Source organism: Eretmochelys imbricata, chromosome 5 (assembly GCF_965152235.1).
Source record: "Eretmochelys imbricata isolate rEreImb1 chromosome 5, rEreImb1.hap1, whole genome shotgun sequence".
Taxonomy (NCBI): Eukaryota; Metazoa; Chordata; order Testudines; family Cheloniidae; genus Eretmochelys; species Eretmochelys imbricata.
The window spans coordinates 120,256,262-120,283,213 of record NC_135576.1 but is presented as its reverse complement, the minus strand read 5'-3'; the positions used below and the strand labels follow the sequence as shown (position 1 = coordinate 120,283,213).

The 26,952-nt window shown below is 41.9% G+C and overlaps 1 protein-coding gene across 1 annotated transcript in view; it reads left to right on the top strand.

Annotated features, from left to right (window-relative positions):
• The window catches only part of SHOC1 (shortage in chiasmata 1), a 117,847-nt gene extending 95,123 nt beyond the window's left edge, over positions 1-22,724 (top strand). Inside the window, exons 24-36 of the mRNA XM_077818051.1 lie at positions 446-577; positions 1,932-2,081; positions 3,318-3,816; positions 5,252-6,090; positions 7,403-7,633; positions 7,724-7,942; positions 12,405-12,480; positions 15,001-15,375; positions 18,595-18,746; positions 19,658-19,919; positions 20,775-20,777; positions 21,523-21,573; positions 22,624-22,724. Of these exons, the coding sequence (XP_077674177.1) occupies positions 446-577; positions 1,932-2,081; positions 3,318-3,816; positions 5,252-6,090; positions 7,403-7,633; positions 7,724-7,942; positions 12,405-12,480; positions 15,001-15,375; positions 18,595-18,746; positions 19,658-19,919; positions 20,775-20,777; positions 21,523-21,573; positions 22,624-22,724 (3,090 nt within the window). The remainder of the gene's footprint in view (positions 1-445; positions 578-1,931; positions 2,082-3,317; positions 3,817-5,251; positions 6,091-7,402; positions 7,634-7,723; positions 7,943-12,404; positions 12,481-15,000; positions 15,376-18,594; positions 18,747-19,657; positions 19,920-20,774; positions 20,778-21,522; positions 21,574-22,623) is intronic.
• Positions 22,725-26,952: the final 4,228 nt, after the last annotated feature.

Genomic DNA, 26,952 nt, shown 5'->3' with positions numbered 1-26,952 from the left:
GCTATAGGGAAATGACATATCTGAAAGTCTGTCCTTGTACAATTCAATGTGTATGTTCAGTAATTCACTAGAAAATTACTTAGGCATTCAAAATGCTAAATATCCTGAATTCCTGGAACTTATTACAACTTTACTATAACATATCAAATTTAGGCTCACAAGAATTACCTTTTTTGAAAGGGAGTATTGTTATAGCTACATATTTGATCATATCTAAAAGGTGTTGTAGTGAAATTAATTTTACCTACATAGAGTTTGAGTAATCCAGAGCCAGTGTGTAGGGCTGAAGATGGAGGCTACAGCCCTTCATATCACTTGCATGGAGCAATTTTAATGACTATGGGCCTTTGGTTTCAGGACCATCTTTAAGTTTTCTAGTTTCTTGCCTGCTGCAGACCAATGTATAAGTATAACCTTTGAGCTAAAGTATTTTAAATTATTTTAGGTAGCTCTTGTGCCAGGGGTTGAAGAGACAGCATTGTTAATTCGTCAGATTTCTGACAACATTTTGATGTCTTCTAAAACAAATCCTCATGAATGGTTGGACAAATCCTGGCTTTCTATCTTGCCATCTGAGGTTTGTTTGTCTTTGTGCTAAGTGTAGCAGTTCTTTTACTGTTTGTAAGCAATTTAAAATGCTAGGTTGTTTTCATTATTCCAGTTTTCTATTGTTTTGTTGTCAAATATAAACACAATGGGCCTGAATCATCCATACAGACACAAGTAGATGCAATTTTCATTCCCCAGTGCTTTCAGGGGCAGCTGTGCTGGAAGAGGGATTCACCCTCAGTGTTAAGAGGCAGTAGAATATCCCAGGGAGCAAATCAATCTGAATATCTCGGCTGGAAAAGACTCATCCTGTTTATTGTGACACTGTAATCCTGTGCACCAAATTCTAAAAGCTAACTAAACTGGGCCAGATTACAGAACAATGGCTGAATCCTGCAGGGTTCTGAACACTTAGATTCCAAGCCAACATAGCAGTTAAGCACACGCTTAACTATAAGTATGTATTTTATCCCATTAAAGTCAATGGGACTAGTCCCGTGCTTGCAGTATGGAGCCCAAGATAGTAAGAGTTTGTTTATTTACTCATCAGATAATTGATGAATAGATATTTACATGCTGGATCAGCCTATCTGCATGGGGAAGTGAGATGACAAGATGGGAAAGGAGCTGAGCCCCTGCAGCTGAGGGAGGGGCTCCCCTATCAGGTGGCTCCCTGCCAGGTAGCCCAGTGTGTAGTGGGGGAGCATGATTGGCAGGGGAGCTGGATGATAGTCCCCATTTGCTTTCCCTGCCGGGCAGAGCCACCTCCTGACTCCAGGCCTTCAGCGCAGCCCATCTACTTCTGCTTAGTTGGGGAGCAAGATGGGCAGGCAGCTGGATCCTGGCAGCCCAGACCTCCCAACTGCTGCCGCCCATGAGTACTGAGCACCCCTCGCTTACTCCTAAATTCCCAGAACTTTTTAAGCCAAATAAAACCTGAAAACGAAGGGCCTTATATAGAGTACAACACACTGCTTGGGCAGTTTCCCTTGAACTTGGGGCGAAAAAAATCTATTCTAACCTGAGAGTAAACATGTGACTTTTTGGGTCCAAAGTAAGTACATTTGGAGTGTGTGTTGAAAATCCAGATTAAATGGATCATTGTTGTCAACCTTAGGTATAGAGCTGTTACTTTCATCTTCCTATACACCTTTCTTACCATACAGTTGTGCATAATTTGTTCCCCCACTAGAAAGATATTCTATTTATAGATGTTTAGGTGGTGTATACAAGGCCTGCCTGCTCAGAATTGTGGTTCTGTGACAGATTCTGTGTCCAGAGATTATATAAAGATGATACTCTCTTTGCCTTCTAATGACAGAGCAAGCTGAATGTCCCAAATGGATCATTTTGGAAGCTGACAGTGACTTTTTTCCCCCCAGGCAGAGAAGTGCTTGCTTACTTTTCCATGTATAAACCCTCTAGTAGCTCAGCTCCTGCTAAAGAAGGGGTCTTCACTGAAGTGGCTGTTGTTGGCAACTTTTGACCAACTTCAGGAACTCCTGCCTGAGGTTCCAGAAAAAGTTTTAAAGGTTGGACATAGTAAATTTATATATTTTACTAGCAGTCCAGCTGTCTGTGTAATAAATAAGGGTTTCTGAGGTTATATGTTTATATTTTCTAATATTTTAAAATCAGATCTATTTTCTAATATTTTAAAATCTAATCAGATAACTAAGTTATTATATTTTTTTCATTGCTTGCCAGCTGCATTAGTCCTTATTGCTTTAGAGTATTTTTTATTCATATCTGAATTGGCATATATACTAATATTTAACCATTGAGTTGGGTCCCCTTTACATCAGTGTTGGAGGCTTCTAAAAGTGTTACTCAAGAGGGGCAGTGTATACCCCAGCCATCAACATTTTCTCTGGAGTGTTCAGAACAAGGTGTCTTTTATTACCTAGAGCAGGGGTGGGCAAACTATGGCCCGGGGGCCGCATCTGGCCCTCCAGAAGTTTTAATTCGGCCCTCTAGCTCCCGCTGCGGAGCGGAGTCCAGGGCTTGCCCTGCTCCGGCGCTCCCTCCGGGGAGAGGGGTCAGGGCCTTGCCCCACTCCATGCAGCTCCTGGAAGCAGCAGCATGTCTCCTCTCTGCCTCCTATGCGTAGGGGCAGCCAGGGGGCTCCGCTCGCTGCCCCCGTCCCAAGCACCGCCCCCACAGCTCCCATTGTGGCCCAATGGGAGCTGCAGGGGTGGCACCTGAGGACAGGGAGCGCACAGAGCCGCCTGGCTGCACCTCCGTGTAGGCCTGCACCCCTGACACCCTCCCACGCCCCAACCCCCTGACCCAGCCCTGATCCCTCTCCCACCCTCCAAACCACTTGGTCCCAGCCCAGAGTATCCTCCCGCACCCCAACCCCCAATTTTGTGAGCATTCATGGCCTGCCATATAATTTCCATACCCAGATGTGGCCTTCGGGCCAAAAAGTTTGCCCACTCCTGACCTAGAGCCTATGTTTCCTTTAATGTTAATCTTAATTTTGGGGCTTTTTACAACGAAATGTTTCCTCACCTTTTTCCTTTTACACTTCTTCTTTTCATCTGGTTCTCCCCTGTCCATTAAATCTTCTCACAGCATGAAATACTCCATGCCCCTGTTAGCGCAGAAAGGCCACCAGAGAAATGGTAACTTTTTGTTTTGGGCAGACAGATAAATATATCTATATCTTAAGATCTTGAAAACTAATTTAACTTTTTTTCATATTTGGATTGTATAGTGTTGAATTGTACCATAAACATTTCTTAAGTCTGTTCCTTTCATTTCAGCATTTTTGTGACATCACTTCTTTGTACAACCTAGATTCTTCCATTCCTCCAAAATCACCCAAGAAAACCATATCACCCCAAGAACAATGGAGCTGCTTCAACATGACCTTTCCTCAAGTTTCATTTTCCAAGTCTTTGCTCTCCAATATTCAAGGAGATTATCAGTATTCAGAATTGCTTGACAACATACAGAACAGCCCAAGTCAGTCCTTAAATTATTACAAAAATGAGTCTTGTTCTCCTTTGAGATCAAGTGAGAGGCAAAGCATGTTAACATCTTTGCTGTCTTACTGTGGACAGGTCAGTTGCTTTGAGACAGACCATAATATAAGTGGTCAGCAGTACCTTCCTTTTCTGAAAAATGTGGGAACAGAGAGAGAAGCTAGTTCCTCACTCTTAAAACAGCGTGATTCAGATGTATTTTCTTTGGAATCAAGCCATGTGAATCATGAAGCCAGAATCTCACCACCAGAGACCACTAGGGAGGATTACGATTCAGGTAAGCTTTCTTTTCACTTTATGGAGCAAATTAGAATTTATGAATTTATTCCCTTCTTCTTTGAACTGAAATTTCACTGCAGCTAAAATAAGTACACTTGAAAGCATGCACATGGTTTAGTTGAAAGCAAACCAAAATGTACAACCTGGACGAGGATGTCAATTTTATGCTTAATTAGTTTTACATGATTTCCCCACACCTGTAAAAGTACAGTACAGGTATGCTAAAGAAAAAATGCCTGGATGAAAAACAGCTTAAATTCAGTGCACCTGAGTGACAATGAGATGCACGACAGTCTATTTTTAGACTATAACTGAGAGGAGAACTAGATACTGTAGCTCAGCTGAAAAGTATGGTAAACTCATGCAAATTGTAAGGATTTACACAAAGAAGTTAACAAGAGATCTCCTGTATGTAGTTCTATAGAAATCTACTAATACGGAGGATTATGTAACTGAGGGGATTTGTAATGGTATAAAGACCTTTGCAGTTCTACGTTGCTAGTTGAGATTCACTCCCAGTGAGTTGTGATAAAAAAAAATGATGATCTGAAAGCTGTTTGGTGGCTTATGTGAAACGGTGAGATGGTGGCCCATTTTCTTCTCCTGTAGCGCTACTTAAAGTTAAAACTTGTAGGGAGAATGTGGACTCTCTGCTGTGGACAAAAAGGAAGGGCCTCTGAGAAGCTGCAGAACTAAAGAGTGAGCTTATTGGGTCAGAACATGGGACTGGAAAACAAGGTGTTCACAGGTTTGTAGGATGAGGTGGATATCTGGCAGCTCCAGAATATTGATGCTTAGCCTTTTCTGTTCTTCACAATCAAAATGGGCTTCCCACGTCTCTAAAATTCACATCAGTGGTGATTTGGATTGGATTGGAAGGATTGGAAGGAGGGAGGGAAAGAGAAAAGGCCTGGAAGGATGGGATAATGGGATGACCCAGAGTCCAAACAGGAAGTTCACATGGACAGAGGAAGGAAGAAGAGTTTCTCCTGGGAAGTCAGGGAATGGCATCTGATTGGAACAAAGGTGAGGGTGTAAGTTGTAAACTGGCCCATACAACAGAGTCCTCACAGGCTGCACTTTGATGTAGGAGACAAAGAATTGGCCTGGCTGGGTTAAGAGGAGCTTAATGGCAGCTGACACGGGCAAGAATGGGGCCAGACTGGGGCTTCTATAAGGAAGCTCTCACTTGTAAGGCCTTTGCCTCCTGGCTTTACTGGTAAAGGGAGCCAAAAACTGTCTGTCCTTGCTGTGTCTCTAAGGTAGAATAGGAGAAGAGAAGACTATGACAAAAGGAATGATCAGTAAGTAATTTTCCTTTATCGTCCCAACTCAATTTAAAAAATGATTGAAAGCTTTAAAATATGGTCTGCATTAAAAATGTTTTTTTCATTGGATTACTACATTTCTCTTCAACTTGTTTTATTATCTAGTGTCCAGCAAGGATACAGAGGAGAATTTAACAATTCCCATCAGTAAAGATGTTTATGAAATCCTTATGAGAAGAGAGAGCTGTCTACATGACCTCATTGAAAAGAAGTTTGGTTGCATGTCTCTCTTTAAGACTATAAGATGTCCCCTTGAAGTATACAGGAAAAGCCTGAAGGAAGGAATTGAGATATCTGTTTGGATGGATGATATGACAAGACATAATGCTGATGCTTTGGTGAATGTAGCCCATGAACATCTGCACCATATTGGAGGCCTTGCTCTTGCCCTGGTGAAAGCTGGTGGGCCAGAAATTAAGCAAGGGAGTAAACGTTACATTGAGCGCCAGGGAACTCTCACCATTGGCCAGATAGCAGTGACAGGCGGAGGCAGGCTTTCTTGTAAGAAAGTTATCCACACAGTAGGTCCAAGATGGTCTGCAAATGAAAGTGAGAGATGTTGTCACTTGCTTGAGACAGCCATTATAAATGTCCTGAAATATGTTAATACTCCAGAGAATAATATAAAGTCTGTTGCAATCCCTGCAGTGAGCTCAGGAATTTGTGGCTTCCCACTAGATTTATGTGCTCATGTGATGGTACGGACTATAAAGAATTTTGTTGAGCTGGCTCCATTATTTGGCTGGTTCAAAGAAATCCACTTGGTGAACGTTGCTGAATCCACAGCTACAGCAATGAGAAAGGCCTGTGAAGAGTTGCTGGGCAGGAGTGACATCAACGCACTGCAGGAGACTCCACCAGCTTCAGCGAACCAGCTTCCAGATTCCATCACAATCAATGGTCTCTGCCTACACATCATAAGAGGACACATTGAAGATCAGCAAGTAAGTCTTTCCAGTGGCACATGAAGCCCTGATCTTGTGAAGTGCTGAGTATGGCATTGCATCCCTGCACCTTGCAGGATTGGACACAAGGAGATTAGAAGGCATGTTGTATTGATCCAGTAAACGTGCATCTTGTCCTTTTGCCTTTAGCCACCCAACATTAGAATCAGTGGACCAATACATTATATACCCCGATCTCTTCTTATAATAATACTACTGAGTTATGAAAAGTGTGAGTGAGCCCTGTTATGAGAGAACAGGAGAAAACAACAGATAGTCAGGACAGTCAATACAATAAAGTTATGTTAACATTTACTTTTTTAATATAGTATTTTAATAGTTAACTTTTTTTTCATGTATCCCCTAGAAGTTTACTCTCCTAGCTTCTATCACATCATGCAGGAGTGTTGTAAGCAAGACACAAGACGTAATTCTTCCGCTCTGCTCTGCACTGATTAGGCCTCAACTGGAATATTGTGTCCTGTTCTGGACGCCACATTTCAGGAAAGATGTGGACAAATTGGAGAAAGTCCAGAGAAGAGCAAGGTTCAACTTATTATTTCTGTGGTCAAAATACCATAAGCAAAAGTTTTGCATTTCTCAAATTCAGTTCCAAATTATAGCAGCCCTAGGGAGTACGTGATGGGCAGAAGGAGAAAGCTCAGGGATTTCCATCCTCGCACAGTGCTCCTGCACAGAAGGCAGCCATAATTTTGCAATTCCTCCTGAGTACACAAGATGGCGAGGACTATTAGTGTGGCTGGCAGAGCTTACTACTCTACGGCTACATCTATATTATGCACCATTGTCAGTGGCATGTAGGCTACGTGTAGCTGTGCGCCACACCAAAAAGCCTGTTGTTTCCACCGCCTGCTGCGGCGTGTAGCTACTCCTGTCAATGAAAGGCTCTGGCAGGGGGAGACAGAGGGGGAAAGTTTCAGCAGATAAAAATACCAGTGTAGACAGGGAGGCACAGCTTGGGTGAGTAGAAAGCATGTAAGGGATATACTTGTGTACATATCCACAGGCTTCAACTATGTTTTTTACTCTACATGCCTCACCAGCAACACTGCTAGTTATACCCAGGTGGGGCGGGGGGTATGCTGGTATGTGTTCTACACACTGCCAAAAGAAGCATGCAGTGAAGATGTACCTTAAAAGGGGGAGTGTCTGGATGGGATGGTGTTTTTAATAAGGAAAAACTTCACCAGCTGCACAGTTACATTTGAAGTGGGGATCTAACTGCAGTGCAGGTAAAATATGCATTTAGCTGAAGTGAAATATACTGAGATCTTGTGTTCTTTTCTTCCAGACTGCAGTTATTGTTAATTCTGTGGTCATGAATGATGATCTCTCAAGAGGAAACATTTCAAGAGCAATTCTGGAAAAAGCAGGCCTATCTCTTCAGAAGGAATTTCTGTTTGAGTTACAAAAACTTCCTCCATACTGTGAGAAATTCATATTGACAAAAGGATACAATCTTGCCTGCAAGTCTGTGCTCCACATAGTATGGTCCTCACAAAGCAGCAGTGATTCACGCAAGGTGACATTCAGTTACAGTGGATTTTCACTTCTCTTTTTCAGGTCAAAAAGTAAAGTGAGGTCTAAAAACTCTCCTTTTTTTTTTCTGCAGGGACTAAAAACTGCAATGTCAAGATGTTTGCTTAAGATTCAGGAGTATCAGCTTCCCTCAATTTCCTTCCCTGCAATTGGGACTGGAGTGTTAAATTTGCCAAATGATGAAGTGGCAGATATTATGATTGACAAAGTTTTAAGCTTTGCAAAGGAACATCCTTGGAAGAAGACAGATGTGTATTTTGTGATCCATCCAAATGACAGTTATGTCTATAAGGTAAAACATTTAGCATTAACTATAAGTTAGTAGAAGAACCCACAATAGCCATGAAGAAAGTTTCTGTGTATTGCTACAAGCTAAAGTACTTCATATACCAAACTAGACATAACATTTGTAAAAATGGATAGCAAGCCTCTGGTGTATGTCCGGGGCTGGTAGGGAGCATACAGTGAAGGTGCTGCTCCCCACTTAGTGGGGACTTTCTACTGAAGTTAAACCACAGGAAATGCATTTAGCAAATTCTGTCACATCATCTTCCGTGGCAATGTCTTGTCACAAAGAGCTTGGCCTTCCATGGTAGAAAAGGCTGTAGACAGGAGGCCAAATTCTCTGTTGGTGATTTCAGTGGAACAGTACGAGTTTATGCCAGCAGAGAATTTGGCCCAGGTGATTTATATATGGCTGTGTTAGGTATCCATTTATTATAAAAACATAAGGTTTGATTGTTTTCTCTCTGAACCCAAAACTCCCACTGACTACAGCAGGTGAGGAGTGAGCCTGTATACTGCAGCAAAAGTAACATACAGAGCAATGAAGTGTGGACTGGCAAAAAGGTAACATTATGCTCTTGCTTCTGCTCTGAAAGGCTATCAAATTCAGATGTGAAATGTAATGTGGTATCAGTAACTGGGTGTAAGGGAGTGTGAGTGTAACTTACATGCTGAAGGACAGAAAAAAGGTGTAGCCACTCCTTCCTCCTTCGAGTTAGTTGCTTTTCCTGATACACCAGCTCTTCAATGCCATTGATGTGTAGGTTACATCCATTTTGACTCCTAGGTTCAAATGAACCAACTTACACCCTCTCGTTGACATGTAACTGACAGCACCTTGCATGTAAACTCTGACGTTGCCCCTCCGTTTTAGAAGTATTTACAATAAGAATTTCCAATTTTAATTAATTGACTTTTGTTCATCTATGCTGTAGACCTGCTGTGCAGTTTCTTCACCTTTTTGTCAGTATAGTTCAGTGTAAAATCTTATTTTCTAGTGTAGTATTAATTTACAATGTACTTTTTTCGGTATTTGTCTGAAGATTATTTTTATCATTTTTCCATATGCCAGAACTCTGACAAATTATATTTGGTTGTAATTTGTCTCTGTTTCCTTGGACCACATGCTCACACTGCCAGTTGTTTCACGAACGTGCCAAAGCCTGTCCTCTCCCCGCCATAGGCCTTCAAGGCTAAAAAACAACATGAATGTTGTATTTTCACTGCTCAGGGGACGCCAATCTGCAGGAAGCCCAAACCCACTGCACAGCACAGAGCAGTGCACCTCAGTGGCTTTCCACATAGAATCATAGAATATCAGGGTTGGAAGGGACCTCAGGAGGTCATCTAGTCCAACCCCCTGCTCAAAAGCAGGACCAATCCCCAATTAAATCATCCCAGCCAGGGCTTTGTCAAGCCTGACCTTAAAAACTTCTAAGGAAGGAGATTCCACCACCTCCCTAGGCAACGCATTCCAGTGTTTCACCACCCTCCTAGTGAAAAAGTTTTTCCTAATATCCAACCTAAACCTCCCCCACTGCAACTTGAGACCATTACTCCTTGTCCTGTCCTCTTCTACCACTGAGAATAGTCTAGAACCATCCTCTCTGGAACCACCTCTCAGGTAGTTGAAAGTAGCTATCAAATTCCCCCTCATTCTTCTCTTCTGCAGACTAAACAATCCCAGTTCCCTCAGCCTCTCCTCATAAGTCATGTGTTCCAGACCCCTAATCATTTTTGTTGCCCTTCGCTGGACTCTTTCCAATTTATCCACATCCTTCTTGTAGTGTGGGGCCCAAAACTGGACACAGTACTCCAGATGAGGCCTCACCAATGTCGAACAGAGGGGGACGATCACGTCCCTCGATCTGCTCGCTATGCCCCTACTTATACATCCCAAAGTGCCATTGGCCTTCTTGGCAACAAGGGCACACTGCTGACTCATATCCAGCTTCTCGTCCACTGTCACCCCTAGGTCCTTTTCCGCAGAACTGCTGCCTAGCCATTCGGTCCCTAGTCTGTAGCTGTGCATTGGGTTCTTCCGTCCTAAGTGCAGGACCCTGCAGTTATCCTTATTCAACCTCATCAGATTTCTTTTGGCCCAGTCCTCCAATTTGTCCAGGTCCCTCTGTATCCTATCCCTGCCCTCCAGCGTATCTACCACTCCTCCCAGTTTAGTATCATCCGCAAATTTGCTGAGAGTGCAATCCACACCATCCTCCAGATCATTTATGAAGATATTGAACAAAACCGGCCCCAGGACTGACCCCTGGGGCACTCCATTTAACACCGGCTGCCAACTAGACATGGAGCGATTGATCACTACCCGTTGAGCCCGACAATCTAGCCAACTTTCTACCCACCTTATAGTGCATTCATCCAGCCTGTACTTCTTTAACTTGCTGACAAGAATACTGTGGGAGACAGTGTCAAAAGCTTTGCTAAAGTCAAGAAACAATACATCCACTGCTTTCCCTTCATCCACAGAACCAGTAATCTCATCATAGAAGGCAATTAGATTAGTCAGGCATGACCTTCCCTTGGTGAATCCATGCTGACTGTTCCTGATCACTTTCCTCTCATGTAAGTGCTTCAGGATTGATTCTTTGAGGACCTGCTCCATGATTTTTCCAGGGACTGAAGTGAGGCTGACTGGCCTGTAGTTCCCAGGATCCTCCTTCTTCCCTTTTTTAAAGATTGGCACTACATTAGCCTTTTTCCAGTCATCCGGGACTTCCCCCGTTCGCCACAAGTTTTCAAAGATAATGGCCAATGGCTCTGCAATCACAGCCGCCAGTTCCTTTAGCACTCTCGGATGCAACTCGTCCGGCCCCATGGACTTGTGCACGTCCAGCTTTTCTAAATAGTCCCTAACCACCTCTTTCTCCACAGAGGGCTGGCCATCTATTCCCCCTGTTGTGATGCCCAGCGCAGCAGTCTGGGAGCTGACCTTGTTAGTGAAGACAGAAGCAAAAAAAGCATTGAGTACATTAGCGTTTACCACATCCTCTGTCACTAGGTTGCCTCCCTTATTCATTAAGGGGCCCACACTTTCCTTGGCTTTCTTCTTGTTGCCAACATACCTGAAGAAACCTTTCTTGTTACTCTTAACATCTCTCGCTAGCTGCAGCTCCAGGTGCGATTTGGCCCTCCTGATATGATTCCTACGTGCCCGAGCAATATTTTTATACTCTTCCCTGGTCATATGTCCAACCTTCCACTTCTTGTAAGCTTCTTTTTTATGTTTAAGATCCGCTAGGATTTCACCGTTAAGCCAAGCTGGTCGCCTGCCATATTTACTATTCTTTCGACACATCGGGATGGTTTGTCCCTGTAACCTCAACAGGGATTCCTTGAAATACAGCCAGCTCTCCTGGACTCCTTTCCCCTTCATGTTAGTCCCCCAGGGGATCCTACCCATCCGTTCCCTGAGGGAGTCGAAGTCTGCTTTCCTGAAGTCCAGGGTCCGTATCCTGCCGCTTACCTTTCTTCCCTGTGTCAGGATCCTGAACTCAACCAACTCATGGTCACTGCCTCCCAGATTCCCATCCACTTTTGCTTTCCCTACTAATTCTTCCCGGTTTGTGAGCAGCAGGTCAAGAAAAGCTCCCCACTAGTTGACTCCTCTAGCACTTGTGCCAGGAAATTGTCCCCTACGCTTTCCAAAAACTTCCTGGATTGTCTGTGCACCGCTGTATTGCTCTCCCAGCAGATATCAGGAAAATTAAAGTCACCCATGAGAACCAGGGCGTGCGATCTAGTAGCTTCCGCGAGCTGCCGGAAGAAAGCCTCATCCACCTCATCCCCCTGGTCCGGTGGTCTATAGCAGACTCCCACCACTACATCACTCTTGTTGCTCACACTTCTAAACTTAATCCAGAGACGCTCAGGTTTTTCTGCAGTTTCGTACCGGAGCTCTGAGCAGTCATACTGCTCCCTTACATACAGTGCTACTCCCCCACCTTTTCTGCCTTGCCTGTCCTTCCTGAACATTTTGTAACCATCCATGACAGTACTCCAGTCATGTGAGTTATCCCACCAAGTCTCTGTTATTCCAATCACATCACAATGAGGCCATGGAGAGGAGCTTTGTGACTGTGAGTTAGGTAGGGGGGATAGTCAGTGCATCAATGCACAGCATGGATCCATCAGCATAAATCTGCAAGCAGAAGAGAGCAGCTTATGGGCAGCTTCTACTCCTGCCCATAAGCTGTAATAGCTGCCTTAGCCTGGCTGCCTGAGTTCCCCACATACTACCTGCAGATGGAATTGGAGTGGATGCCATCCATGTCCCTGTACAAAACCCTGGAACCAGGCTTGGCACAGGAAACCACCATTAGGCCCTGTATGAAAACAGGCTGACTAAAATTGCTTACCTAACAGAAATCTGGAGAGACAGACTCTGTTCACTTGTTAGTGGTTTGATACATAGCTGGCTGTGAACTGATTCTAAATCTTTCTTTTTCAAGGCTTTCCAAACCAAGTTACATTCAGCAAAAAACAAACTGATAAAAGACACGGAATGCAACAAAAGGGATTATTTGGGTAAGTAAGAAGCACAAAGGATGAATAAGGTTCTGAAAATTATATTCTCCTAATAAACATCTATTATCTGGGGGTGAAACCATCACACAGGAGCTCTGCATTTAATTTTTTTATTCTGTTTCATTGCCTGTCAAACTGGGTGATAAGAGGGAGAAAAAGACAAGACTGGTTTGGGTATAATGGGGAAGATGTGTTACCTCTTCTAAAGTTGTGTTTTGCAAAACTTGTTTTAGTGTTATGATACTATTTAATTAGATTGCTTTTGACTTTTATCAGATTCTCATTCATGTAAACAAAACTGTAACTGTTGAGCTAACTATTCAACTCTTCAGACACTTTGCAGTCTTTTGCCCCTTGAAAGACCCACGGCATTCACACTGATGTTATCAGGAGTTATGTGTGAATGCTGAGAATAGAACTGATCTTAGGGTTTGGTAGCTCAAAAGGAGGATTTCTTAACTGTGAATACAGACTGGAGGAAGCTAAACTATGACAGTTATCAATTATTTTCTCTAATCAATCATCTGCATCCCAGTTTCTTCTATTTAAGGAGCTAATGGGTATGATAAAGAAGGTTCTAACTGTTATGCTTTGGCACCTTTTTTCCAGCTTATGCAATCAGGATTTGTCATACCAGACTCAGGTCTTTGCTTCCCCTAGCAATCTTTGGGTAGTTGATGCTTCAGAGGAAGATGACCCTTCTGAGCTCCAATAATTGTGCAGTGCCTTTTCCGGGGCAAGAGGAGTTCCTTTCTGACCCTGAAGCACAAGTTTTAATCACCCTTGTATATACTGTGGCTACAAGTCTAGTTAGTGGCCATGAAATTATCTAACCAGGTCCCTCCTCAGCCTAGTTAATTGTCACTGATCCAGTGAACAAAAATAAACTTCAACCAGTTCAAATCAAGAGAAAGACCAACAGAACACTTTTTTAGGGTTTTTATGGTGAGGCTTGATTCACCCACTGCGACACCCCACCTCTGAGGGAGGGAGAGAGGGAAGGTGTCCCTTACTGCACATATCTCTGGGTTATGCTATTGGAAGCAGACGTAATCCAGGTCTGAATCGTCCCCTGTGTTGTAGTTTCTAATTAATCTGAAAGGGGTCCTTGTGAAAATCATCATAATTAGTTGATTTAAGAGAAAACCCGGCTAGGTTATAATAGACAGCTTTATCAGATGCCAGCTGCTGAGAGGACATGAACACAGCCGTCCCTATTCAACCTGGTGGTGATAAAAGTTGTTGGGGGGGTTTTCTCAGAGTTTTCCTAGAACCAGGCCCAGAAGTTTAGTGCACCTGACTCTAACTTTAAAAAAAAATAAATTAAACCTGGGGGGGACCCTGGCTGAGTGCATTGTAGCTACTACAGAGTTCCAGAGCTTATTGTATAAGGTTAATTAACACAGTAAAAACCTCACCCGCAATAGGCAGTGCCCTGTCTTTAGTTACCACTTCAAATTTGCAGCACAGTTTTATTCAACTTTTGGTTAGGGCCATCACTACCAACTGCAATCAGTGGGAGTTGACGGCACAAAGTACTTCATGTGACTGGGCCCCTGGCGCCAAAGGGTAAAATTTCAGTTCAAGGAAGGTGAGGATGGTGTGATGGGTAACATTCCTTCCCTCCTTGCAGACATGGGAGTTGTGTTTGCATTGTGTCTCCAGTGTTCAAATTATTGCGGGCAGCACTCCAGCCCCTTACCATTTCCATCAGTGGACTCTTTATATCAAGCTGAGTTTGTTGTCATTTAAAACATATTCTAGCTAGCCAATGCAAAGCCAGTGTGAGTGAAACACATTGATTTTACATCCTACTTTAAAAAAAAAAAACACAGGGAGAACACAGATGTACTTAAAATGCAAAAGGTACTCATTTATCCAGAGCCAAACACCAGCAGGGATTTTAAAAAAGGGCTTCTTTGTAAATAGGACAATGTCCTCTCCTTCATTTTCCCCCGAGAACTACAATGTATTCTCTTAACACAAAAACAGTCCTAACTAGAGACTTAAAAGCAACATTAACATTTTCAGTCTGTGTAAATATTTAATTTCATTATCTCTAGTATCTCCTGAAATAGCAACTTCTGCTTAAACCACCCATTAGAAGAATGTGGGAAAACATGAAAATTAAGAACAAGTTTCTAAATGGTTCACAGAAGAACTACTACCATTTAATTTGACTTCAAAATATAATTATGTTTATACATCTGGATTGGAACTGTATTTATTATTACTAGGGGCAAATCCTGGTCCCACTTAAATCAATGAGAATTAGGCCCTTTTGGGGAGATTTTCAAAGGCAAAACTGAAAGTTAATGGGAGTTAGATGCCCAACTGCCATTTGTATCTTTAAAAATCTACCCCTTAGTGTCTGTCATAATATCCCCATTCTGAACGTACCAGAAGGACCAGTAAGGTTCCTTGTGTGCAGAGTCTGAAGGTTGCATATAGAGATTTGTGACAGCACTTGTGAACTTTTCAGTCTACCGACTGTACTTGTATAAACTGTACTTCTTACAGGGTCACGCTCCGACAGACAAGCTGAAATAGAGAATCAAAAAACTGGACCAGCCATTGAACTTATTGGGAACTGCTATGAAAAACTGGAAGCAGCAAAAATATGGATTGAAGACATAATGCAAGTCCAGGAAAGTCACTTTATTGTTATAGAAAACAATCACATTTTTAACCTTAGCAAAAGAGAGCATGCAGAACTTTCTCATCTGCAGCGTTTCGGTATATCCATATTGGAAGAAGTGGTTGATGGAAAAGCAAGATTAGAGATTAAAGGTCCCCCTGGTGCCATAATTGATGCAGTGTTTGTGATCGAAAACTTACTGTGCTATGTGCAAGAAAATAATACAGTCAAACAAGAGGAACTGCTGCAGTCAGAGGGTCAGTGAAGTTAAGAGAATAAAAACAAATATGAAGCAGGGAATATAATGCCAATCTATAAAAAGAGAAATAAGGACAACCCAGGGAATTACAGACCAGTCATCTTAACTTCTGTACCTGGAAAGATAATGGAGCAAATAATTAAGCAATCAATTTGCAAACATCTAGAAGATAATGTGATAAGTAACAGTCAGCATGGATTTGTCAAGAACAAATTATGTCATATCAACCTGTTAGCTTTCTTTGACAGGGTAACAAGCCCTGTAGATGGGGGGAAGCAGTAGACGTGGTATATCTTTACTTTAGTAAAACTTTTGATGCTGTCTTGCATGACCTTCTCATTATCAAACTAGGGAAATGCAACCTAGATGGAGCTACTATAAGGTGGGTGCATAACTGGCTGGAAAGTCATTCCCAGAGAGTAGTTATCAGTGGTTCACAGTCATGCTGTGAAGGGCATAACGAGTGGAGTCCCTCAGGGATTGGTTCTGGATCCGGTTCTGTTCAGTCTCTTCATCAATGATTTAGATAATGGCATAGAGAGTACACTTATAAAGTTTGCAGACAATACCAACCTGGGAGGGGTTGCAAATGCTTTGGAGGATAGAATTAAAATTCAAAATGATCTGGACAAACTGGAGAAATGGTATGAAGTTAGCAGGATTAAATTCAATAAGGACAAATGCAAAGTACTCCACTGAGGAAGGAACAATCAGTTGCACATACAAAATGGGAAATAATTGCCTAGGAAGGCGTACTGTGGAAAGGGATTTGGGGATAAGCATATTGGACCATAAGCTAAATATGAATCAACAGTGTAACACTGTTGCAAAAAAAAGCAAACATGAATCAACAGTGTAACACTGTTGCAAAAAAAAGCAAACATCATTCTGGGATGTATTAGCAGGAGTGTTGTAAGCAAGACACGAGAAGTAATTTTTCACTCTAGTCCATGCTGATTAGGCCTCAACTGGAGTAGTGTGTCCAGTTCTGGGCCCCACATTTCAGAAAAGTTGTGGACAAATTGGAAAAAGTCCAGAGAAGAGCAACAAAAATGATTAAAGGTCTACAAAACATGACCTATGAGGGAAGATTGACTAAACTTCAATCTTTGTTTAGTCTGTTTGTTTAGTCTGGAAAAGAGAAGACAGAGGGGACAAGATAACCATTTTCAAATACATAAAGGATTGTTACAAGGAAGAGAGAGACAAATTGTTCTCCTTAACCTCTGAGGATAGGAGAAGAAGCAATGGACTTAAATTGCAGCAAGGGAGGTTTAGGTTGGACATTAGGAAAAACTTCCTAACTGTCAGTGTGATTAAGAACTGGAATAAATTGCCTAGGGAGGTTGTGGAACCTCCATCATTGGAGATTTTTAAGAGCAGGTTAGACAAACATCTGTCAGGGGTGGTCTAGATAATACTTAATCTTGCCATGAGTGGAGGGGACTGGACTAAATGACCTCCTGAGGTCCCTTCCAGTCCTATGATTCTATGTATGAGTGTTATCCATATTTAGATGAGCTCGTATTTCAGTGTATATGTATGAAGAATAGACAGCAGAGTCAGATTAATCCATGTGCTTAGATACTATGGTAATGGGCGCTATGCAAAGCCTTGAAAGACTGTGTGTCAGTTTGTTGACTTCAGTTGATTTACTGTGCAAGATTCCAGGGGGTTGCAGTTTACCCTACTGGGCTAGCCATGCTGGTGGAGGCAGATGTGATTGTCCTGCCAGCCCTCACTCTGGGGGTTCCACTAGGAAAGGCAGCCTGAAGGCTCAGACACCTGTGGCTCCCTAGAAAATGTGTGGAATCAGTGCATACCCTTTCTGAGCCAGTCCTGTATACTTTATAAGTAGCTTGTTGCAACTCCCCTCCTGGCATACCTACTGCTGTCAGGGTTCCACAGACAGACTTGCTCTGGTGGGAGTGAATCAAGCCCTGTGACGTCAATATAAAAATTACTGAAGTCAATTAAGTCAATTAATTGATTTCGGTGGAGTTACAATAATTAATTTGAAACCAGTACCAAAGACCACCTCAGTGGGCAACTTCCTGTCTTTGAAAGATCGCTGCTTTCCAGGTCAGTTTTATTTGGCTTGTAGTTAAAAGCCACCCTTATTAGGCAACCATTTTTCCTGGTCATTTGGATGGTCATTTAAAATGGGCTCCATGGTATAAAAGATAGATACACAGTGAAGATGATACATCCTGTGTCTCTTCTGTTTCTGACTTTTTTCCTTAGTTCCTTTGGTAGAACTTGATTTAACAGACATAATATATTCAGCAAATGTAAATGTAAGCTGTAAAGTCCTTAGTAAATTTGAATCAGTTAAAGAATTTCTAGATCTGGACAGATAGTTACTTTATTTAAATGTACAAGAGTGCAGAAAGGTGCTGTAGTGCAGTGGTTCTCAACCATGGGTCTAGGGTCCCCTGGGGGGCCACGAGCTGGTTTCAGGGGGTCCACCAAGCAGGGCCAGCATTAGACTCACTGGGGACCAGGGCAGAAAGCCGAAGCCCCACCACATGGGGGTTGAAGCCCAGGGCCCTGAGCCCTGCCACCTGGAGCTGAAGCCTGAGCAATGTAGCTTTGCAGGTGTGCCTGTGGCAGGGGCCCCAGGCAATTGCCCTGCTTGCTACCCCCTATCGCCGGCCCTGGCTTTTATATGCAGAAAAACCAGTTATAATTGTGGCACAGGTGGGCTGTAGAGTTTTTATAGCCTGTTACAGGCGGGTTGGGCCTCAGAAGGAAAAAGGTTGAGAACCCTTGCATGGATTGTCCATATCCAAAGTTCATTGAACTCAGTGGAAGCCTTTCCAATGACTTCTGCGAGCTCTGTATCAGGCCCCAAATGTTCTTGATGGTTTTTTAAAACAGAAATCTTAAAAGTAAATCTAATTTAACAGTAAACTCGCTACTTACTGGCAATAAGCAGTTAATCCTTACAGCACAAAAGAAAAAAAGAGTATCCCAACCTTCCTCAGTAGAATTCCTAAGTCATCACTGCCCTCATCAAAAGACCCTGTAAAGGAGGAGCCTGGACCGAGATGACCCAAACAACTTGCTTTGGAGAACATGTAACACTCCTCTCTCTTAACTAAGCAACTAAAATAAAATATTAACTTCCTCCTCCAGTGACTTTGCTGCACTTGGGGTGAGTTTAACAATCTGAAAATCTTATATTATTATTATATATCCTGTTACTTGTGTCTAGGCCAACTGGAAACTAATTATCCTCCAGAAAAACTCCGAGACAAAACAAGGGATACCAAAATGCATTACCAGATCTCAGAAGCAGATTTATACTGTCAGGAATTCAAGGACCGAGAAAAACAGTTTGAAAAAGCTGGGCTTTGTGTTCTCAAGGTAAAGAGAGTGTCCTTGGTAAAAAGAATCTGAAGAAATCTTAAGGTATTAGACATTTACAAGAACCTGGATGGAATTAAGAAGGATACATTTTCAAAAAAGAAAAAGATCAAAATCAATCAGTTCCTTATAATATTTGAATGATCTTAAGTGAAACTGCAAATGAAACCTAGCTTTATTGCTCAATTAAGATGACTGTTTAGAAAATGTTACAGCTGATCATTCAGAAAGATGCAGTTAAATCCTTATTTACCATTTTAGAAGGCACCATATGTTTGTTTTATATTTTGAAGCCTCAAGTGCTCAGTTATAGTGAATTCTCAGGGATCAAGGGGCTGATTCTGCTCCTGATGTAGTCAATAGTAGGTTCTAGGCTCTACTTTAATGCATGAAGGGAACACAAAGATGTACAGATGTACACAGAGAAATATAATCCTCTCTAAAAGATACATTCTCTGAGGGAAGGCGGGAGTATTGTCTAATGAAGCATTTCTCAAACTGGGGGTCCTGACCCAAAAGGTTGTCGCAAGCCTATTGTAGGGGGGCGGGTCATAGTATTGCCATCCTTACTTCTGTGCTGCCTTCAGAGCTGAGCAACTGGAGAGTGGCAGCTCCTGACAAGGTGCCCAGCTCTGAAGGCAGAGCTACCACCAGCAGCGGTGCAGAAGTAAGTGTGGCATGGTATTGGGGCAGAGGGTGTCAGGTCAACACTTTATTAGAGGGGGTCGTCACAGCCTGAAATACTTTCAAAGGGGGTCCCAGCAAAAAATGTTTGAGAACCCCGCATCAAGAAGAATTTACTTGATGTACAAAGACCACCTCTCATGCTGCATTAGAACTCTGATTAGGCTTCCAAACATGCACAGTATCTTGTCTCTAAAAAAGATTTATTTAATGACTTTCCATTCCAGCAAAGCTCTAAGAATTTTCAAGGAGAATTTAGAGGCTTGCCATATAGCTGTCCAGAAGCTCAGGTTGAGGAGACACTTTGGAGTGAATATCCATCCAGCCATGCACTGGATTCATTTGCACCTGACCTCCGGCTCTGTGATTCAGTTGCAAACCCAGATGAATACCGTAGTCTGAATTTTCACCAAATAGCTGGAGAGTTTTCAGGAAAGAGAAGGCCCAGTGCATCATTATCAAACTTAACAGAAAAGGATGTTTTAACAGGTATGGTAAAATCACACACAAGTGCTGAGATTAATCTCTAATTAAACTAAAAATCAGACTACCTGGAAGACTAGGTCACAGATTTTTCTTTAAAATAGTTTTCAAATCAACGGATCAGTTGCTCTTTCATTTTAATTAGCTAATTTGTAGAAAATTCTAAATATTATTTGTATTTTTAATGCAAGCAGGAGTTCCTAGCATTTTAAATATGTGCATTTTTTACTCTAATGGGGAATAGTTTTTTTTTTAAATTATCATGACTTTTTTTTTCTTTTGACAAAATATTGAAAAAGCACTAGTGCTCAGATTTCACAAAGCTTCTACTTATTCCCATGACCTGTGTTTGAAATTCATTTAATAAACTTACTCGAATTATTTTTAGAAATGTTGACAAATTTTTTTAATAAACATAGACCTAGGACAAAGACAACCACAGGGCTGAAATTGTTTTCACCCGTAGTGTTAAATTTAGCAGCCACAGAAAGCAAAATCCTGAGCACATTAAAGTGAATGGGAGTTTTGCCACTGACTTCAGTGGGGTCAGGATTTCACCCAGACACTTTGTGTTCTCTGACATATATTTGTTATGACATCTATTTTGTGCAGCATCCTGTGCTTGAAGCCCCCTTCTTAGTTTTGCCTGCTGCACCTACCCCTTCTCTGTTCTTGAGTGCTTTTGAAAACCCACTTCTTCAATGAAATTTAATGTATGTATTAATATTAAAATACCCTGTTAACCCTGAAGACATACATTACTCACAGAAGAGACTTCATATCCTTATTGTCTTCACTCTGTTCTTCTTCCCATCCCCTCCTTGGGTGTGCCATCTTCTCCTGTTTATTTTCTCATTTTAGATGGTAAGTTCTTTAAGGCATGGTCTCTCTCTTTTGTAAAGTGTAATGCATATCCATGGCATTTTAAAAGTAATAATTAATAGTAATTACTGATCTCTATCAGTAACTCTCATTGTACCATGCGCCACAGAACCTTTTAAAAATTATGCCTCTCCTCTTCAGTTATTCTCTCTGCCACCCTTACTCAGAGAGTGAAATCAATAAGATGACTTGCAAAATAAGTCCCAAGTAGGAAGGGTGGCAAAATCTGGCCCATTAATGATAATTACAATCTAATATTGATATTATGGGCCAAATTTAAAAAAAAACACCAAAGCTGAGATTCTTGGACAAACCTGGTTAAGTCCTCATGCAAACTAATGACTAGCTAAATCAGTTTTGTTATATGTGAATTGGCAGCTTTGTGTGCACAAGTGAGACCATTGTATGTTTAAATATGGATGCACGCATGCATGTGACTTTCTTTATTAACCCCTAATTTTTGAAAATTTAGTCCCAGGGGCAAGGAGAGGTCCTGCGGTATTCATAAATGTAATAACTGATTACAGTTATTTTACATTTTGATCTCTTCATTGTCCAGTGAAGCTGAGGAGATACCTAAGTAATTACACCAAAATCATCTATGAAAACCTGAGTAACTAATTGATATCTTGTTCATGGGGTGGTTATGGCAAGCTGGCAGTGAACAGGGGAAAAGTTATTTGAAATGTGGTACACTGCTTTTATTTCTCAATCTTTGGGAATTAAGGTGATTATAAGGAAGTTGTAAACAAATCTGCTGCTGCTACTCTCTCCCTGGGTAAGTCTGAGGTACAGTGTGGTGGTTAGCAGTACTTCAGTAACTGTAAAGGAAATTGTCTAGTCAGAAGAGAAAGTTTTAACTCCAGTAAACCAGTTTTGTAGAAACCAATGACCTGCCTCCAGGTCCCACTGTCCTGAAAAGCACTGATCTCTAGTTGAACAGATTTGTGTAATACCAAGAACTGTCATATCAAATCCATACATAAAATAATGAAACGTGATTAAAGCAAGAGGAGGAGATGAGCCGTGGTTTTGTCTTGGCTCTTGGCAGAAAAAGTTATTTTTAATTCACTGTTCATGAGCAAAAATAAAACAAAGACTAGCTCACAAAGCATTGCCCCATTAAAGAAAAATGTCATGCAACTTCCATATTTCAGAAGCTCCTACAAAGTCAAAATAGGCCTAAAAAAATCAGTGTGGGAAGATAAAGTTTTAATAAATCTAAAAACACTTAGGGTCAATGCACCAAGTTTTTTCTTCTGTAACAGATGAAGTTCCTAGCTAAGTTTTTTTTTTGTTTGTTTTTCCATATTATGTATTGCTAGGGACAAACAGAATCCTGTACAAAAGACTTACGCAAGATTAAGGAATAAATTTTCAAATATTTTGCTTTTAAAATTATTTGTAATTTTTAAGTGTAGACATTTTTAACTTGAGAACATTAATAGTGTGTCCCTGATGAAAAATTTCTAATTACACATTTATTGAAGAGTCTCAAATGTACTACTCATCTAATATAAAGAAACATTAAAAGCATGCCAAAGTGTTGCAGTCCTTAAGTATATCACAGATTGCTTTTGTAAATTAATTCCCAGTTTAAAGTCACAAGATGTTTGTGCATATACTTCTATTAATGGAATTTATTCTAAAAATAGTAATCTGTACAGATCTCAGGCTGGTTACAATCTTGTCATTCTTTGTACAGTAGCACGCTATGAAAAGCTACAGCCTGCTATTACTACTGAGAAAAGCATCGCCAAGTCTACACAACTAGGACATTGTTTTGTAGTTATTCACTCCTTTCTTATTTCCCCGCTTTCTTTCATAGGTTTAGGCTTTGCACAAGTACCACAGCTCAAAAAAAGGCGACTAACATTTGAAAAAGCCCCTGGAAGAAGTGATGGGCAAACTCGTCTTAAATTCTTTTGAATTAAATGGAGAGTCTTACTACAGATATTTTTTTAAATTAGTGAAAAGTTTCAAGGGAGCCATTTTAAATTTTGTAAGTATTTCTGACCCAATTCTCTGGTCATTTTCATATATTGAGAAGTTATTAGGTTAAAGTTTTTGCATGTTTATTAAAAGGGTTTTTTTTAAACATTTTACCAAACAAGTTAGTTACTTAATCTGGAGAATTACAAGGAAAAATGTCTATTCTTAGATGTAAATTAAGATAAATAAAAACTTTTCCACTTTCACATACTGCCTTTCTATAATTTGTTTCCATATCTCATGAATTAATTTAAAAGAACCACATTGTTCTTTACACACACAAAAAGGCAAATAAGGGCCTAGAAGCTATACATTTAAACTCTTGGAGTTTCCTTGATCATTTCAGTGGGGGGCCTGGGTTTGCTCCTGAGAGAAAGGTGCTGGGCTTCTGAACTTGCAGGAAAAAAGATCCAGAGGTGATTCTGGCAATTATGGGCCAATAAGCCTAACTTCAGTACCTGGTAAATTGGTTGAAACTATAGTAAAGAACAGAATTGTCAGACCGATAAACATGCTATATTGGGGAAGAGTCAACTTTTGTAAAATGCCTCAGCTCCTTCTCCCCACTTCCCCTGGCTCTTTAAGACAATGTGTGGAGAGTGGTGCAGTGGAAGAGACTGCTGACAGGTCATCTATCTCACAGAACTGAGCAGGTGAATGCTGATGAAGCCAACCATGCCCTGGTCCTGCCTCCTTCCAAACTAGTCCCACGCCTGCTTCACCCCTACAGTGAGCTTGTCTAGGCATTTTTGCATCATCTTAAAGCAGGGCTTGAAACCAAGGTAATTAACACCAGTATCCTCCCCCACCCCCTTAACACCAGTGCAGAACATCCATACCTGGGAACTAACCCCAGTGTAGCTACAATGCAGTGCAAAAAATCCCTCAGGTTGACAAGCCTGGAGTCCCAGTCCCACATTTTACTTACAGTGGGGTTTCCATGGAATTATAAGGGAGAAGCTCTTCTCATGGCTGTTTGTTACTCTAAGCAGAGATACTTCCCAATTAGTGCCTCTGTTCCAGAATCACTGGACTAGAGCATCTGGCCATATGTTTGTGTTTTAAAAGTAAGCAAGCTGCAACCAGGTTTGGAATGATCTACCCCGCTCCAAGGAAATTTCCCACAAGGTCCCTGAGGCCTCTCAGCACTTCAAAGGCAGCCAGTCCAAGGCCTATACAACCCTTTGAGCAATGGCTGCTGCTGGCAGCGCTTACCCCAGATATTGGATGGCAACAAAAATTGCTGCTGTAATCTTTAGGTTGAAATATTCCCACTTAATATTAAGTTGTTAAAGATGAGGGTGCAATAAAACCCAACTTAGTTTTCAGGGTCGAGCCTCTAGGTTGGTCACAGGAAATTTATTTAGTAGAGGACAACTCGGCGACACTATAAATGACACAACCAAACTTTATTTAAAATTATGATTAGTTAAACAAACAGGCATACAATTACTACTTACTGTGACAGACCCGGATGAGTGGGGTGCAAGGAACAGGGAGTGAAAAGGCGTGCTGCTGGAGGACTGAGGAGTACAAGCATGATCAGGCTTCAGGAGGAAGGTTTTGTGGTGAGGATAAAGAAGGTGCTGGGGGGAAGGCAATGGGGAAGTAGACCAGGGAGTTGTAGGTGTCACGCAGCTGATACAGGAGACATTGTAGACAGCTGCTATCCACAGGGTCCTGAGCTGGAAGCCTGTGTAGAGGGCAGGTCTAGGTTCCCCCCATCTCCTGATTGGACACAGGAGGAATTGACCTGCTCTGTGAGAAACACCAGAAGGGAAGGTCTATTTTGGAAAGGGATCTGGCCTGTCCCCGACCCACTAGGTGGGACGACAGAGACTGCGGATCTTGTTCTCTGTTTCCCCCATGCTGGCCAGTGATGAGGTTAGCTGAGTGAATGGCAGGTTTGAGCCTCTAGCAGAAGTGGCCAAACTGAGGGCTGCCGTGAACCTCTGAGGTGAGCAAATCTGCCAAAAAGCGCAGGACCCACCAAGGCAGAGGAGGAACTTTGTCACGTTACACAATAATGCAGTTACACTGACACTAGATGATGAAATGATGTATCAATGCGTGATCAGTCCACTGACAACAGAGTAAAGTACAGCCTGGGATCTGACTATACCCTTTGGATGTTAATTGAAGTTTTCTCCAGTTTAAAAAAACTTCTTTTTATACCCCATCATAATACTAATTAATATTAAACTGTCCTTTATCACAATTACATTTCCACCATTTCTTATTAGCTTTTTACATTACACATTATTTAAATTAACATCTGCACCAAAGTCCCATTCCATCAATATAGACAGCATTTTAATAAAACATTTACAGTTCTTAAAAACACTTTTAAAACCTTGCTCAAAATAGTTGTAACAAAAACATCACCATACCATAACCTTGGCTCATGTCCTTGCTGATTCTTACTTTCCATAACACTCTGTCTCCAACTTATCTTTGACTTTTTTCACACTAGCTACTTCGATTTCCCAGACTCCGCTACACTTAGGCCCAAAAATAGGCTAATTTAGGTAAAAGTAATTTCTTAACCCAAACAACACTATAGGCTACACTGCTCCGCCCACTCCACCAGTTTCCTCTAGTTCTTCAGTGTCCTCCTGATCCAGCGAAGCAACTTAAACATGTCTGTAACTCTAAGCATGTGCCTAAATCCTTTTCTGGAGCAGGGTCCTTGTGAGTAGTAAGGATGCTCAGGAGTAGTAACAACCACCCGCGCTTCCTTGGAGGTGGGGGAGGACAGGGGGAAAGAGGCAGACTCTAGAGCTTATTGAATAGGGAACTCAGTTGAGTTTTTAATGGACCAAGCAATGGGACTTTCATCTTTTCTTCCTGCCCTGCCTAAAACACATTCAGCTTAACTGCCCCCTTTCTCAAGTTCATATCACTGCTCCTAGCAATGACCACTTACATCATATAGGATAGTGTATCTCCTTAGTGTTTGCACCCTTTAGGTATTTGTAGGCTGTCATGATCACTCGGACCTCCTGCATCTTTCTTTTCCCACTTCCCCCAATTTGTCTCTAATAAGCACCGCAGCATGAACACGGTATTCCAGGTGCCGGTGGCCAAGAGCCATAGAAAGGGGCACTATTATGACTGCCTCTACACAGTTGCACTGGCCATTCTTCTGCTATATCACATTACAAATTAATGTATTTGTATTACAGTCGTGGTGCTCTTAACCAACTGAGAACAGGGTCTCATTGTGCTAGGCACTGCACAGGGTCGAATCCCTGTCCCTAGGAGCTTATCATCTAAGCAGGCAAGTCAGCCAAAGGACAAGGTAAAGGGATATACAAGCAGATGGCCTGATCCAAAGTCCATTGTAGTCAAACGGGGATTTCCAGGCCCAGACTGCAATTGTCTGTAAACATATTAGTGCCATGATTATTTTTAGAGGGGGAACATGTGCCTGTTTCATATTAGTACCACAAATTATTTCTTGCATTACTTGTGTTCCAAGGTTCTCCATCATAAATTCTCTTCCCCAGCCTAATATATTAACTTACAATTTTCTCTACTTTTGGACTGTTCTGTTTTTTTCTGTCAAGGTTTCTAATAGCTTTAGATCACAGTCTATTGTTTCCACTAGTATTTCCAGAAAGTCCCATTTTCATATTACCAACTAGTTAGATTTACATTTTTACTCCCTTTTCTAGATATTAATGAAGAGGTCAAAGCAGACCTGGCTCAATACAGATGCCTGTGGGTAAAACATTAGACACCTTTTCCTGATCCAGTACATCTTATTTTGTTTTTAGTCCCTCAGCCATTTCACAACAAGGTTGAAATGTTCTACCTGTCAACATGGGGTGGCACAATTCTCCAAAAGTCTAGGTTCAGAAGTCTGGGATAGGCTCATACTAGAGCAGGGGTGGGCAAACTATGGCCCGTTGGCCACATCTGGCCCGCAGGACCATCCTGGCCGGCCCCTGAGCTCCCGGCTGGGGAGGCTCACCCCCCGACCCCTCCCCCGCTGTCCTCCCTCCCCTGCAGCAATGCCGGCTCGCAGGCAGCGCGGCTTGTGCCCACCCACGTCCCAGGCTTTCAAATAAGCCTGTCCTGCTGCTCTAAGTGGCATGGTAAAGGGGCGGGGGGGGTGGGGGTTGGATAAGGGGCAGGAGGCCCCAGAGGGCAGACAGGGGGC